Here is a 16,296-nt window from a genome sequence, read left to right on the forward strand (position 1 = left end):
CACTTTCCCTTCACCTCCTTCCTGCCATTACAGTAGTCCAGCGAATCTACGATGTAGTCCAAACAGTCCAGCGGAACCTGCAAAACAAAAAAATAAAGTTAGTAATATGAAGAATAAAAACTCTTATACTCACCTACAGCAGTCTTCAGTCTGCTCCCCTGTGCCGCAATATAAACTAGATGTCAATGAACTTCTGAAACGTCATATATTACAAATTAAAGGGGTTTTCCCACAAACACATGCATACTCTATCCACAGTGTGTGATCGCTGGGGGTCCGACCACTCTGGCCCCCAGCGATAAGAACTGTGGACCGAAAGTCCCCCGAAGTGGCCAGCGCTCCATTCATTTGTATGGGATGGCTCCTCCATAAACATGAATAGTGCAATGGTCGAGCAAGTGCATCAGGGCTTCGTCATCATGGAGCACTTCGGGGGAATTTCGGTCACCCGTTCTCAACGCTGGGGGGGTCCCAGTGGGCAGACCACTATAGATCACATGTAGGAGATACATGTGGTTGCTTTAAAGGGGTTTTCCAGTCCCTAAACATTGATGGCCCATCCTCAGGACAGGCCATCAATAGCTGATCGGTCGGGGTACAACTCCTGGGACCCCAGCCGTACGAGTAGTGCTTCCCCTTCTTTTCTACTTGCTCACTGTGAATCGACACAGTATTGCAGCCTTCTACCATTCTTAGATAGATAGATAGATAGATAGGAGACAGATATGAGATAGATAGATATAAGATAGATAGATATAAGATAGATAGATATAAGATAGATAGAAATATGTGATAGACAGACAGACAGACACAGACAGACATATAGATTAGATAGATGTTTAATGGAGAATTGTGGGTATTTTTTATTACCACTATTCTCCCTCTCCTACCAGAAGTTACAGCAGTCCAGAGAGGGGGGGGGGGCACGGGGTGGGGGGGGGGTGGGTGCTTCAAAAAGAATGTGCCTGGAGACACAAGAATTTCTAAAACCATAAAATAATGTAATTTATTTTATGAATTTAGAAATGCTCGTGTTCCCAGGCACTAAATAGTTTAATCTGTGTACTCACCAGTCACCCCTGTCCTGTGGCTTCGTCGTTCTCCTCTCCAGCGTTCCGCTTCAGTGTGTCTGTTGCACTCTGCTCCCTTGCTCCAAGCAGACTGCTGTACAGGGCCGTATAGGTACTGCGCAACGGGAAACGGTCATCGGTGCTAATTGCACAATGACAAAGTAAAGATGGCTGCTGTCCATGACAGCAGGGCATCTCTACTACTAGCCCAGGGTGCCGTTTTGGCCCCCCGCATCGGCGATCGCTGCTAATGGCCAGTCAATTCTGACCGGCCAATAGCAGGGATTTTTGTTAAAACTGCGCCCTGGAGTCACAGGGCACAGTTAGACAGTGACGATTGATGCTGTCTAAGACAACACCCATCGCCACCAACGTCACCTAGGGAGGTGGCAGTGATGCCAGTTTGATTCCAGTTTGAGGCAGCGTGCAGAGCGGTTGAGAGAGTGTCTGCTGCGGATTTACCGGTATTTGTAGTGTGTCCTGCACTACTGTGTAAAAAATAAGAAATCCCTTTTGCTGCTTCTGTCTGATCACCTTTCTTTTAAATTTTTTTGTGATCAGACAGATTTTTTTGGCCCTGTCCCTGCCCTTTGGCCTGTCCCCGTCCCAATCCACCCCCTCCCTGTCCCAATCTACCCCGTATATAAACAGTAGGTCCGGTCAGCGGTAGGTGTTTAAAATCTTAACAGCCCCCCCGACATGTTTCGCTACTGAGTAGCGTCCTCAGGGTTACACGGGGCTAATGGCGGCGCGGAAGGAAAGGGATCCTGATATAGACATGTCAGATGACGTATCTGGGGGTGTGCCGGGACAGACAGCCAATGGCAGTGAGAAAGGCACGACGGCATCTCAGCTGTAGCCGACCGGCGAATGGACATTAAGATAAGATGCACCAATAAAGAACAGGAAGCGGCGCATGCGTATAACGGTAAAAAGGGGACTTAGTGCAATTAGCATCTCCCCGGCCGTGACTTTTCAAGTAAGGTTTCCGGCGCATGCGCCAATGAGCAATTTCCAACTTAGTGCCAGCAGGTTCACTTTATCAACCCAGGACTTAACCAGTTAGTTAAAGGTACAAGTCTCTATCATCACCGGTCTGACAGGTACCGGCATATGTACATTATTGGGATGTGGGGGTTTAGAGGAAAGCAGGGATAGACAGGCCGATGGCTATATAGAGTGCAGTAAGTGTTTAAAGTGATGAGATTAGTACCAATGAACGATGAAATACGGCGATTACGTTTAATAATAAAAAAAGGACCTTATGTACTTTTTCACCAAAGCCATAGGTACATAAATGAAATTACCAGCACTTACACTGAAGAATAAATTACAGACCAAGGTCTGCACATTGGTAGGTTGATTAATCCAAATTGATGTTCGGAGCATCGCTGAGGAGAGGCGCATGCGCATTACTGAGATAATCGAATATGGTGAGTATTTAGATAGCAAAATTGATCATATATATGAAGGAACTAGTCAAGAGCCCTGACACTACTCAAGGAATCCCCAGATGAGAATATACAGTACATCTGACAGATATCTAGGGCCCGAAGATAGATATATCATGTCAGTGACAACAAGCCGCTACCACTATGTGGTCAAATTCATAGTATCTAGACCATGACATTTTGATGTACATGGTCATTATTTTATTTGAGAAAGTCTTAACGTATATATAAATCATTCGGTATGTAACAGGTATACAGTTGTATGATAGTTTTTTATACATATATAAATCTCTCCAAATACTTATTAGTAAAGATGGAGATAGAGCAAAAAGTGAAATATCAATTTATTACTGTAAGGTCAAAGAAACGCACTGAAGGTAAAGCCCTCGTTCAGACTTGAAGGGGACATAGTGTTAAGGCGGTGAATCCACCGCGCCTCTTCTTGCAAGAGTCTACGGTCTAGATTACCCGCTCTGGGACCCATTTTGATTTGGATAATGCCCCAAAATTTAAGCAGCTTAGGGTTACCCCCATGAAATTCTATGATATGTCTTGAGAGAGTCGTATCTTCATTACAGTTAATGGTGCTTAGATGTTTAGATACACGTCTTCTCAACTCCTGGATAGTTTTACCCACATACAGCTTAGGGCAGGGACATTTGGCAATGTAAACAACCCCACTACTCTGGCAGTTCAGAAATTGTTCAATTTGATATAATTTGCCGTCGGTAGGATTAGTGAAGTTCTTAACGGTCGGCATCAGGGGGCAGAAGGAACATCTGCCGCATGGATGGAATCCCTTTACTGGTGATCTAAGCCAAGTGGAAGGAGTATAAGATTGTCTAGAATAATGACTATGTACTAAAAAGTCCCGTAAATTCCTTCCCCTACTTTAGGTGATACTAGGATTAGCCGTGACGGCATCCTTTAAATCGGGGTCAGCGATGAGAATAGCCCAATGTTTTTGTAAGATTTGGACAACCTGGGGAGAACAGGCATCAAAAGAGCCTATAAACCGAATGGAACTGGATGATCCTGTTTTAATGGATTTACTTCCCTTATTCGACAGTAGGTCGCTTCTCTCAGAGGCCCTTGCCCTAGCATAGGCCCGATGTAGCCACTTTTTTGGGTAGCCACGTGCTCTGAACTTATTAAAAAGTCTATCACATTCGGCTTGAAAGGATAATTCGTTAGAGCAGTTGCGTTTGGCTCTCAAATACTGGCCTATCGGTATCCCTTTCTTAAGGGCAGGGGGATGATGGCTTTCCCAGTGTAAAAGGCTGTTAGTAGCAGTTGCCATACGAAAAATGTCCGTTTGGACACCGCCACCAGGATCCAAAGAAATCTTGAGATCAAGAAAATTGATAGTGTGATCATGAATTTCATACGTAAATTTCATGCCAATGGAGTTGGCATTGAGCATAGACATGAAGTCATTGAAAGTGTTGACATCCCCATCCCAGAGGATGAGAATGTCATCAATGTATCTTTCCCAGAAAGAAATATGTGAGGTGAATAAAAGGAAATTATCAGAAAAAACAATAGTGTCTTCCCACCACCCCAAAAAAAGATTCGCGTAAGTGGGTGCACAAACTGTGCCCATGGCCGTGCCTTTAATTTGGTGATAATATTTATTATCAAAAATGAAATAATTGTGAGTAAGTAAAAAACGTAAGAGTGACAGAACAAAATCGTTGTGTCGATGGAATTGAGTGCCTTTAGTGCTTAAAAAATATTTGACAGCAGTGAGTCCTAAATCGTGCTGAATATTGGTATATAGTGACTCCACGTCTATGCTCGCTATCATAGTAGTCGAAGTAACATTGATCTCGTGGATCCTGGTGACGGTGTCCTTGGTGTCTTTAAGATAAGAGGATAGAGAGGAGACGAAGGGTGTCAGTATCTCATTGACATAGAGACTAATACCCTGTGTCAGGCTGTCATTACCTGACACAATGGGTCTTCCAGGAGGAGGGGAGGTTGCTTTATGAACCTTTGGCAGCGCATAAAAGGTTGCCAAGGAACGCCATACAGCGCCCCCCCCCTTGCAGGGAACGCCATGCAGCGCCCCCCCCCTTGCAGGGAACGCCGTACAGCGCCCCCCCCCCTTGCAGGGAACGGCATACAGCGCCCCCCCCCCCTTGCAGGGAACGGCATACAGCGCCCCCCCCCCCCTTGCAGGGAACGGCATACAGCGCCCCCCCCTTGCAGGGAACGCCATACAGCGCCCCCCCTTGCAGGGAACGCCATACAGCGCCCCCCCTTGCAGGGAACGCCATACAGCGCCCCCCCTTGCAGGGAACGCCATACAGCGCCCCCCCTTGCAGGGAACGCCATACAGCCCCCCTGCAGGGAAAGCCTTACAGCGCCCCCCCCTTGCAGGGAACGCCATACAGCGCCCCCCTGCAGGGAACGCCATACGGCCCCCCCTGCATGGAACGCCATACCGCGCCCCCCCCCCTGCAGGGAACGCCATACAGCCCCCCCCCCTGCAGGGAACGCCACACAGCGCCCCCCCCTGTAGGGAACGCCATACAGCCCCCCCCCCCCAAAAAAAAAATGCGACCTATAGTGTGTCCTACAAATAACATGCATCCCCTATCCACAGGATAGGGGATACATGTGTGATCGCTTGCAGCGATAAGGAGAACGGGGGACTGAAAGTCCCCCAAGTTCTCCATGACTGACCTCTGACTTCCGGCGTCTGCGCAGCTCAATAAAAATGAAAGGAGTGCTGGTCACTCATGCGCACAAGCGCGACCGGCGCTCCATTCATTTCTATGGAGCTGCCGACACAGACCCCGGAAGTCCGAGGTTTGTGATGGAGAACTTCAGGGGACTTTCAGTCCCCCGTTCTCCCTATCGCTGCCAGTGATCACACATGTATCCCCTATCCTGTGGATAGGGGATACATGTCTTTTGTTTAATGGCAGAGTGGGGAGATAACTCCCTGCTCTGCCGTAGTCGTGTTTAGTGGCGTCCCGCTGTAGCAGCCATAGCGGCTTCTAGCGGAGCCTGCGGCCATGGTGGGGGCCCGTGCTGGCGGGCGTCACGGGCCCCCTCATGCCGCGGGCCCCGTAGCAGTCGCTACGGCTGCTACGGCGGTAGTTACGCCACTGGTTAGAAACTTTCATTAAGTTTTAGACCTAGATAGATATATCTAGCAACTTTTTTCTGCAGTTTTAGTAGAAATTTACCGTAGTTCAGTTAGACTACAGTTTTTTTTAGTAATAGATAGCGTCAGTTACTGACGGATGTTCAGTTTTTTTTTCTTACTGACGTTCGTCCAGTAAATTTTTAGAACCTAGTTTTGCTGTAGCAAGTTAGTTAGACTACAGGTTCTTTAGTAATAGATAGCGTCAGTTACTGACGGACGTTCAGTTGTTTTCTTCTAACTGACGATTTACAGTAAATTCCATTCTTTTTTTTTTTTTCCTTTTCTTCTTTCTTATCTTCTCATTTCTGTTGTAAAAACACCACACATACACACACCCCCCTGTGTAAAAATAACAGTTGATTACACGTGTAAAAACACTACACGACCCCCTGTGATAAATCAAAATGTCTCAATCGTCCAGAAGGATGTATTCAGTCGAGGAGGCATACGCCATCATTGCCTCTGACACTGAGTCGGCCAGCGAGGGAGAGGAGGAATATGCCCCACTCCTTTTAGTTTCCTCCTCTTCCTCCTCCTCCAGTGATGAGGAACCCCCCCAAAGGCGACCCAGGAGAGCAGCTGAGCCAACCCCAATTATTGATCCCGTGTGGACTCCACTCCCTGAAAATTATGAGCCTCAAATTCCTGATTTTATAGGCAGCTCAGGAATTCAGTTTGAGACTGAAGGCCTCACAGAAATGGAGTTTGTTAATTTAATGGTGGCCCAGACGAATCTGTACGCCCAACAATTTTTAACCTGAAACCCCACTTCATCATTTGTTAGGTGGACCCCAGTAGATGCAGCGGAGATTATGACATTTTGGGGCCTTGCGCTGCATATGGGACTAGTGAGGAAGCCAGAGGTTAGGCAATACTGGAGTGTGGATATTTTGTACAACACCCCAATTTACCGCATGGCCATGACCCGGACTCGCTTTGAAGCCATTTTAAAATTCTTGCATTATAATGATAATGCACAGTGCCCGCCACAGGACGACCCCACATTTGACCGTCTTTTTAAAATCAGGCCACTCATTGATCATTTCTCCACCAAGTTTTCACAAGTGTACACCCCCGATAAATATATTTCCATAGACGAGTCCCTTGTTCATTTTAAGGGGAGGCTTAAATTCCGCCAATACCTGCCCAATAAGAGGGCAAGATATGGAATTAAATTGTACAAACTGTGTGAGAGTACATCTGGGTATACACACAGGTTTAGGGTTTACGAAGGGAAGGACTCTATTATTGAACCCCCAGAATGCCCCCCCGTCCTGGGAGTTAGTGGGAAAATAGTGTGGGATTTGATGCACCCATTGCTGGACAAGGGTTATCACCTTTATGTGGATAATTTCTATACCAGCATCCCACTATTTAAGTGCCTCTCTGCCAGAAGTACTGTAGCATGCGGTACTGTGCGCAAAAATCAGAGAGGCCTCCCTAAAACACTGCTTAGCCAAAGCCTCAGAAGGGGTGAGAGCAGGAAACTATGCAGCGAGAACATGCTGTTCGTCAAATATAAGGACAAGAGGGATGTCCTTATATTGACCACAATTGATGGCAGCGGCAGCACCCCTGTCCCTGAACGAGGTACCACCACAGTGACCCAGAAGCCAAATTGCATCCTGGGCTACAATAAGTACATGAGCGGGGTTGATCTCTCTGATCAAGTACTGAAGCCTTATAGTGCCCTACGGAAAACAAAGACATGGTACAAAAAGCTGGCCGTGCACATTGTACAGATGGCATTATATAACGCTTACGTACTATCCCGATGTGCAGGCCGAACAGGGACATTCCTTAACTTCCAAGAGGTGGTGATCAAGGCACTTCTATTTGGGAACCAGGCAGGGGAGGGCCCAAGCACATCTGCTGGTAGCGATACTCCACGTATTGTACCTGGGCAACATTTCCCCAATGAAGTGCCCCAAATTGCAAAGAAGGGAAGGACACAAAAAAAATGTACAGAGTGTGTTCCAAAAGGGGAATAAGAAAAGACACTATTTACCAATGTGAAACCTGCCCCGAAAAACCAGGCCTGTGTATCAAGGACTGCTTCAAAGTGTACCATACATCCATAAATTAGTAATTTCATGATTCATTAACCCCTTTATTATGCCAAAAGCAACAATGTGTCCACACACATATCCAGCTACATCCTAGTCCCAAAAGTCAAAATGAGCTTCTGAGCCCTGCCGTGTGTCCAAACAGCCATTTATGACCACATGTGGGGTACTGTTTTACTCGGGAGAAATTGCTTTACAAATGTTGTGGAGCTTTTTCTCCTTTAGTCCTCATGGAAATGAGAAAAAATTAGCTAAACCTACATTTTCTTGAAAAAATGTAGATTTTAATTTTCACTGCCTACTTCCAGAAATTTCTGAAAAAAACCTGTGGGGTCAAAATGCTCACTATACCCCTAGATAATTTCCTCAAGGGGTGTAGTTTCCAAAATGGGGTCACTTGTGGGGGATTTCCACTGTTTTGGCCCCTCAGGAGCTTTGCATATGCGACATGGCCTCTGCTAACTATTCCTTCTAAATTTGAGCTCCAAAAGCCAAATGGCGCTCTTTCCCTTCTGAGCCCTGCTGTGTGTCCAAACAGCCGTTTATGACCACATGTGGGGTATTGTTTTACTCGGGAGAAATTGCTTTACAAATTTGGTGGAGCTTTTTCTCTTTTAGCCTTCGTGGAATTGAGAAAAAATTAGCTAAACCTGCATTTTCTTTGAAAAAATGTAGATTTTCATTTTCATGGCCTACTTCCAAAAATTTCTGCAAATAACCTGTGGGGTCAAAATGCTCACTATACCCCTAGATAATTTCCTCAAGGGGTGTAGTTTCCAAAATGGGGTCACTTGTAGGGAATTTCCACTGTTTTGGCCCCCCAGGGGCTTTGCAAATACAACATGGCCTCTGCTAACTATTCCTGCTAAATATGAGCTCCAAAAGCCAAATGGCACTATTTCCCTTCTGAGCCCTGCAGTGTGTCCAAACAGCCGTTTATGACCACATGTGGGGTATTGTTTTACTCGGGAGAAATTGCTTTACAAATTTGGTGGAGCTTTTTCTCTTTTAGTCATCGTGGAATTGACAAAAAATTAGCTAAACCTACATTTTCTTTGAAAAAATGTAGATTTTCATTTTCACTGCCTACTTCCAAAAATGTTTGCAAATAACCTGTGGGGTCAAAATGCTCATTATACCCCTAGATAATTTCCTCAAGGGGTGTAGTTCCCAAAATAGTGCCACTTGTGGGGGGTTTCCACTGTTTTGGCACCGCAAGAGCCCTGCAAACTTGACATAGTGCCTAAAATATTTTCTAATAAAAAGGAGGCCCCAAAATCCACTAGGTTCTCCTTTACTTCTGAGGCCTGTGCTTCAGTCCATAAGCACACCAGGGCCACATTTGGGATATTTCCTAAATCTGCAGAACCTGGGCAACAAATATTGAGTTGCGTTTCTCTGGTAAAACCTTCTGTGTTACAAAAAAAAAGGGATTAAAAATGAATTTCTGCAAAAAAAAATGAAATTTGTAAATTTCACCTCTACTTTGCTTTAATTCCTGTGAAACGTCTAAAGGGTTGATAAACTTTCTAAATGCTGTTTTGAATACTTTTAGGGGTGCAGTTTTTAAAATGGGGTGACTTGGAGGGGTTTGTATTGTGTAGGCCCCTCAAAACCACTTCAGAACTGAACTGGCCCCTGTAAAAATAGCCTTTTGGAATGTTCTTGAAAATTTGAGAAATTGCTGCTAAAGTTCTAAGCCTTGTAACATCCTAGAAAAATAAAAGGATGTTCAAAAAATGATGCCAATCTAAAGTAGACATATGGGGATGTTAGTTAGCAACAATTTTGTCTGTTATAGTAGATACATTTAAATTGAAAAAAAAAGCAAATTTTTGCAATTTTTCGCTAAATTTTGGTGTTTTTCACAATTAAATATTGAATGTATCGAGCAAATTTTGCCAGTAACATAAAGTCCAATGTGTCACGAGAAAACAGTCTCAGAATCACTTGGATAGGTAAAAGCATTCCGACGTTATTACCACATAAAGTGAAACATGTCAGATTTGAAAAATGAGGCTCTGTCAGGAAGGTCAAAAGTGACCAAAGATGGAAGGGGTTAAAGGTGTTGTCTCAGTACAGACATTGATCACATATCACTAGGACATTATAGTTTGTGTCTACTTTCCTAGTGCTGCTGCCACTTTATTCTAGAGATCGGAGGTGGTCATAGTGATTGGGCCCTTACTGATGAAGCCATATGCCATCAATGTCTTACTGAGACAACTCCTATAAAGGGATTATCCGGGAAGTGACATATTTTTTTTAGAAAGGGCAAATGAAAAAAAAACAAAACAATAAAAACAAACAAAACACAATAATCTCCTATACTTGCCGCTGGAGCCTAAGCGCTTTAACTGTAAAATTTAAGTGAATTTTAATAGTCCTAATCCTTAGAATTCACAGTAGGAAATACATAAACCTTTTCGGTGCTATGGGTTTCTGGACATTTTGCACCTTGTATCCAGGAAAATTTTCACACTTTTGACATATTCTGTACAAATAAAGCCTGAATTATAAAACAAATATGTTATGATCTCTGTATCCGATCCATTGAGAGATGGTACGCCCGACACAAACCTACCTAACTTTTCCGGTGGCTTTACAGAATAAGCTTTCATATGTGCGTACGTGAGGAATAACATTATTTCTGACTATTCTATTACTTGCATATGGCATTGTTTTAGCAGTTTTCCCCTCTGCAGGTTCTATCTCTTATTCTCAGTTGTCCCTAAGCTAGTTGTCCCTAAACTTCTATCATGTCTTCTATACACGGCACCCATAGAAGAGGACATCTTATTTTATATAGAAGCAGCAGCAACATGGAAGAGCTTATACAGCAGTAATGGGCAGTGTAATTGTGAATTCAGCACTGGGATGAGCTATAAGGCTTACTAGGAACCCTGGAAAATAATGGACACTTCCTGGATTGCCGGACTCTTCAGTGCTCATTTGAATACAGCCCCCGAGGAAATCAAAGCACTTTTTTTTTTTTATTCACAAAGGGCTGACTTGGGCCACATAGGTATGTTTGAAAAACATCATGCTTTGCTATATAACAGTATTAGCAGTTTGGGAGGTGAAAATGTGATGACAGACTCCCTATAAAGGATATATATATATGCACAAAAAAAGTAAAGTAACGCCTTGAAGACTGAATGTATTGTCTCACCCTATATCTTTCCTGAAAGCAAATTTACAGCCATGACTACTTTCACGCAACTTCGTTACAAAAAAGGTTTACATTTTTTTTAAATAAAATGATATAATCTCACATTTGTGGCTACACAAGAAAAAAAATGCTAATTTCGATAGTTTCAGAAAATTACCTGCCATCTGCTGAAATTTTGATCTAATTCTTTTTTTTTTTCTAATTTCTAAACCGTTTGCTAGTCTGTGGCCGCTACAAGGGAAAAGTAGCATTACGTGGCAGACATTCCAATGTATGGCTGTACGTGTAATGCGTGGACAGGTCAGGTCTACCAGAGCAGGAGTCGCTCTTAATAGCAGCTCTCTGTTCTGACTCAGAGAGATGGTGCCAACGTGCATTTTCAATCAACGAGTGATAATGTCGTTTCTGACTGTCAGAAATCTGTTTTATCAGTCAGAATTGTATTGGACATTTTCCTCTAGCCATAATTGTTATCACTATGACTGTAGTCTGTAACGAGTATCACTAGAGAAGAAGTCATAGGGGTTTTCTCTAAAGATCGTCTACGGACTGGTATAAGTTACATGTAAAATGTGTCGCTTGGTGTGACTTACTTGACTCCCCAATCCGACTGCCAGTAAACATCTGGATCACGGGGCCGACAAACAGTCTGATTAGGTGCAGCAGCGACTTGTCTACTCGTTTCCCCACACCCTTAGTAGAAATAAAGATATCCCCTAAAATTACAATTTGCTCTCTGATTGTTAGAGGGTGGGATACGTAGCATAAGATCATGTATCCCACCCCTGAGGTCAGTGGAAGGCTCTACCGAAACAGTCACAATATGATCCTGCTTCCTGTTCGCACTTTAAGCCTTTCTCCAACCTGATATAGCTGCTTACATATAAAATTATATTCATCTGCACAGCAAATGAGACTTTAATATAGACTTTAGCTTTTATGTTCAGATTACCCCTATAACCGTGTATTTACATTGGCCGGTAATGTTCTACACGGCCAAAAACCACACGTAAAAACGTGCGCATTTAAAGTGCTCAGTTCAGAGAATAAGAAAATTGTTAAAAAGAAATGTGTGTCAGTTCTTGATAGGGTGAATTTTTGTTGGACTTGAAAGCCTGGATGTTTCCTGTAACACACAAAATAATGTTGGCATTTGCACTGTTTTCCATAGTTTTTAGTTTGCATAACGTTCACTGTAGAAATAAGCACTACCGGATATTCTGTGTAAATGATGAGATCTTGTAAATTTGTAAAAAATAAATAATTTTGTGAGATTTGTGGATTTTTCTCAAGGGGAATCTTTATGGACAATGAGTCTAAACCACGTGTCAAGTGGAACAATAGCGGCCCCTGCTGTAATTCTGCCAGATCTGGATGATGACTTTACAAGTGATTTGCTTGTTCTAACCATCGGGGAAAGTCAGGTAAGAGCATGAACTAGTAGGGTTATTTATGGTTCAGTCACTTCCAAAATTTTCCTGTCTTTGCATTTTGGCCAACTTTTAATTAAAGTCTAGAGGAGTAAAGGCCCTTTTACACCGGCCGATAATCGTTACTCCGATCGCTCGTCCCCATTCATTATTATCATGTCGGCAGCGCGTCTCCCTGTTTACACAGGGAGATGTGCTGCTGACAACGATAATACTTAACTTTTTTAAAACGATACGAACAGCAGATGATCGAGCGTTTGCTCGTTCATCTGCTGATCGCTGCCCTGTTTATACAGGGCAATTGTTGGCAACAGAGCGTTCTGTGAACGCTTGTCTGCCCGATAATCGCCCAGTGTAAAACCCCTTTACATCAAAGGTGTTTTGTAACATATCATTATTATTTTTTCCCTTGTTGAAGTTTTACCCCCCTTCCTGACCAGGTCCATTTCAAGCTGTAGCCATGTGACAATTTAAAAGTAATTTGTTGTACTATTACACTTCCAACCTACAAGTGTTTTTTTTTTTCTCAGAACATATTGGGCTTCCATATTGTGTAACACGAATAATAGACATATTTTACTTTTTAAAATATGACAGGGAAAAAAAATGTGAATGTGATTTTTGTTTTTAATTTTTTTTTACATCTGGTTCATGCCACTGGGTAAACACACCTGAATATATATTTGGCAACTTCTGCTGACTTCAGCGAAACCAAAATGTGTGCATTTCTTACACGCTGGGAGCAAGTTGGGGCTTACAATGAATGGTGCGCCAACTGGCTTTTGGGGAGCAATTTTCCAAAGCTGGTTTGCTGACATCATACGACCATTACAGATGTTGTGACGTGCGAATACCCGTTAAAGTAGTTGTCCAGTCACAAAAAGATGAAGGCCTATCCTCAGGGCAGGTCGTCAATATCTGATCGGTCGTGTTTAAACTCCCAGCACCCCTGCTGATCAGCTGTTTTGAAGGGGCCGCAGCGCTTCCCCTTCATTTCCTTTACTGCTCACACTGTGAATCACCGACATACTTTTAGCGGTGGTTCACATTATTACAGCCGCCTCCCATTGAAGAGAACAGATTGTAATACTGTCAATTGCCGATAAAAGTGTGTCAGCGATTGACAGTGTGAGCCATAAAGGAAAAAACGAGCGCTGTGGCCCCTTCAAAACAGCTGATAAGCAGGGGTTGCCGGGAGTCAGACCCCGACCGATCAGATATAGATGGCCTATCCCAATTTTTTACCGTTAAACAGCTGGGGAGCTGCAAACAAGCTAACTCTGCAGGATGTTCTGGAACGTCTTTCGCAGGGATAAGTGCGGACCGCTTGGACGTTTATAGTCTATGGGTGGTCTGTAACTGGTTAAGCTGATCATACACAAGATTTTGGTCCGCCAAAAAGACCGATCTAGACCATGTTCTGCCGACCGTCTGCGGCTTTTTCTGACACTGAGCGCGACGTGTAACAATGGCAGATATCTCTGGAAAAATGGACCTGCTGTGTTGGATTCTGTAATGGCTTTATTACACAAATGCATTCTTTGCTGTCACAGATGTTTGTCAAGAGTGTAGTAAAGCTAAATTCATTGGAGAAGTATGAAGGCACAGTCTGACTATACTCAATTTGTTATGCAGCCAGATCTCGGATTCCTCTTGGTGTCGGGCCGCACTGGGAAAACTTTGGGTGGAATAGTAAAATACAGCATTATGGGAGAAGGAAAACTTTTAGGACCTCTGATATACTACACAAGCCAGCGGGCCATTTATATCCTTTTTGGTTTTGGTAAGCTTCGTTCCTTTATTTGTGTGAATAGAATCACATATGATACATGCTTTTTGACATTTAAAGCAAATGACAAAGTTTTATTTTAGTACAAATAACATCTAAGTTTTATATGCTACATTCAAACTCTCACCTGGATAGATTTCAATGACTGACAGAACCGGGCTGTTAATAACATTTGATTTCTTCTACTTCTTAGGGAACATCCAGGCTGTTGCATTAAGAGATATATATGCGCAGGCTAAAATTGGTGGTAATTTCCCAAGTGCACTCCAGAGGATTGATCCAGATTGGGAAAAGAGAAGAGCAGTCAATCATTCTAATCTGATCAATGTTTACAGGTATCTACTTATTTATTCGAAATTCTGCATCAACATTCTTAAACTCCTTTTATAATCGGCGCTCATTTAGCCCTATTTACATGGAGCAATCATGGCTACTGGATGTGACTGAACAACATTCATTATTTCAAGTTATATCGAGTTTATTGTCAGCAGCACTTCCCTGTTTACAAGGGGACATGTGCTGCTGGCAACCAATTACATTTTTGGCTGTATAAAACAAATGAGTGATTGCCTGTTTGTTGTCTGATCGCTGGGCTCGTTACGCTGGCCGATGATCGGGAACAAGAGTTTAAAAGTGCTCTCGTCTGCCCGATAATCGACCTGTGCAAAAGGGCCTTAACAGATGGGTTAATTGAGGGCTTTCCTCTTTCACTTGTCTTACGTGAAACAAACTTAAAAAATGATATCATAAAAGTTATGCAACTTGCGGAAATGCTTGTGTAACTCAACATTTTCAGTCTCTAATCCCTTGATCTTCTTCTACATTTAGAAGTTAAAACCATCCTAACCTCATGCACACGACCGTAGCCATGTGCACGGCCGTGATTTTCGGGTCGGCTGGGTGTGGAGTGCACATGGCCGCAGCCATTATTTGCTATGAGCCTGGACCGTAGAACACGGCCGTAATAAGACTTGCCCGTTCTTTCTGCGGTGCGGGCTTCTGGGCCATGCACGGACCGTGGAAACCACGGTCGTGTGCATGGCCCCATAGAAATGAAATTCCCGTGGATTTTTGGGGGAATTGCGGCCGCAAAAGCACGTTCATGTGCACGGGGTCTGAGTGTTTGTTTATTTGTTACACTTAAGCATTCTGGCCAATCCTCTCTGAGCTAAACACAGCAGCAACATTGTCCTGGAGCCCAAATTAATAGTTGCTACCTACATCCATTGTACAAGCTCGTCATATTTGCTCAGGAATGGTTTTTTCTCTGAATGTAAATAAGAATGTTTGAATTCACTGACAGCAAACAGCAATCTTGAAAATGGTGAATATTTTAAAAAGTATATTGGAAAGTTGTACAAGCTTAACTTTAATACTTGACAACCCCTTTAAGCTTGCCACTGATTTACCATTTACAGTATATACCTGAGCGGTATATAGAGGTTCAAGTAATTATCAGTACCACAGCCATTCTATCATATAACAATGTTGCAGCAAAAATCATTACCCTGCGTGAATGAGTGAATGAAAGTTGTGTAAACGCTATAATAGCAACTTTTAAAACAATGTGAAGCATTTTTAAAAAATAACTACACTTTCATCAGACTTTTTAGATGTCATGGAGACATATCAAAAGTTTGTATCGGTGGGGGTCCGAACATGGAGATCCCTACCCATTGCTGAAAGGAAGGTGCAGAAGCGCTTAGCTGAGCTTTGGCGGTGCCTTTCACGTTGAAGCTGGCTCACATAGGTGTTCTATGTAAACCGTCTTCAGCTTAACAAGGAGCGCCGATCACTGCCGAAGCAGCAATGCGCCCAGCTGAGCAATTCTGCACCTTAGTTTCAGCGACGCTGAGGATCTCCGCACCTGGACCTCCACTGATCCAAACTTCTGATATGTCTCTATGACATACCAAAAGTTTGAAAGTATAGTCACTATTTAATAATTGTTCCAACTGATGGAACAAATTTCTGCTTGTTATCTCTTGCTGTTATTTTACAGTGCTGGGGTGGAGTTTCTTCAAACGGTTCCAGTTTATCTCAGTAACTTCAGTGATCTACTTGTCACAACGAAAGAGACTGTAACACTTGTGAGGGGTCAAGATTTGGAGCAGAGATGGATCATCAATCTGAACAATATTTACAGGTCTGTATTAAACAA

General features: G+C 43.3%; 1 protein-coding gene across 1 annotated transcript in view; it reads left to right on the forward strand.

The window, feature by feature from the left end:
• Nucleotides 1–16,296, forward strand: part of FAM234B (family with sequence similarity 234 member B) — a 156,112-nt gene that overhangs the window by 76,554 nt on the left and 63,262 nt on the right. Inside the window, exons 5-8 of the mRNA XM_075833616.1 lie at nucleotides 12,210–12,340; nucleotides 13,982–14,129; nucleotides 14,329–14,470; nucleotides 16,138–16,281. Of these exons, the coding sequence (XP_075689731.1) occupies nucleotides 12,210–12,340; nucleotides 13,982–14,129; nucleotides 14,329–14,470; nucleotides 16,138–16,281 (565 nt within the window). The remainder of the gene's footprint in view (nucleotides 1–12,209; nucleotides 12,341–13,981; nucleotides 14,130–14,328; nucleotides 14,471–16,137; nucleotides 16,282–16,296) is intronic.

This window comes from Rhinoderma darwinii, chromosome 7 (genome assembly GCF_050947455.1).
Source record: "Rhinoderma darwinii isolate aRhiDar2 chromosome 7, aRhiDar2.hap1, whole genome shotgun sequence".
NCBI classification, from domain to species: domain Eukaryota; kingdom Metazoa; phylum Chordata; class Amphibia; order Anura; family Rhinodermatidae; genus Rhinoderma; species Rhinoderma darwinii.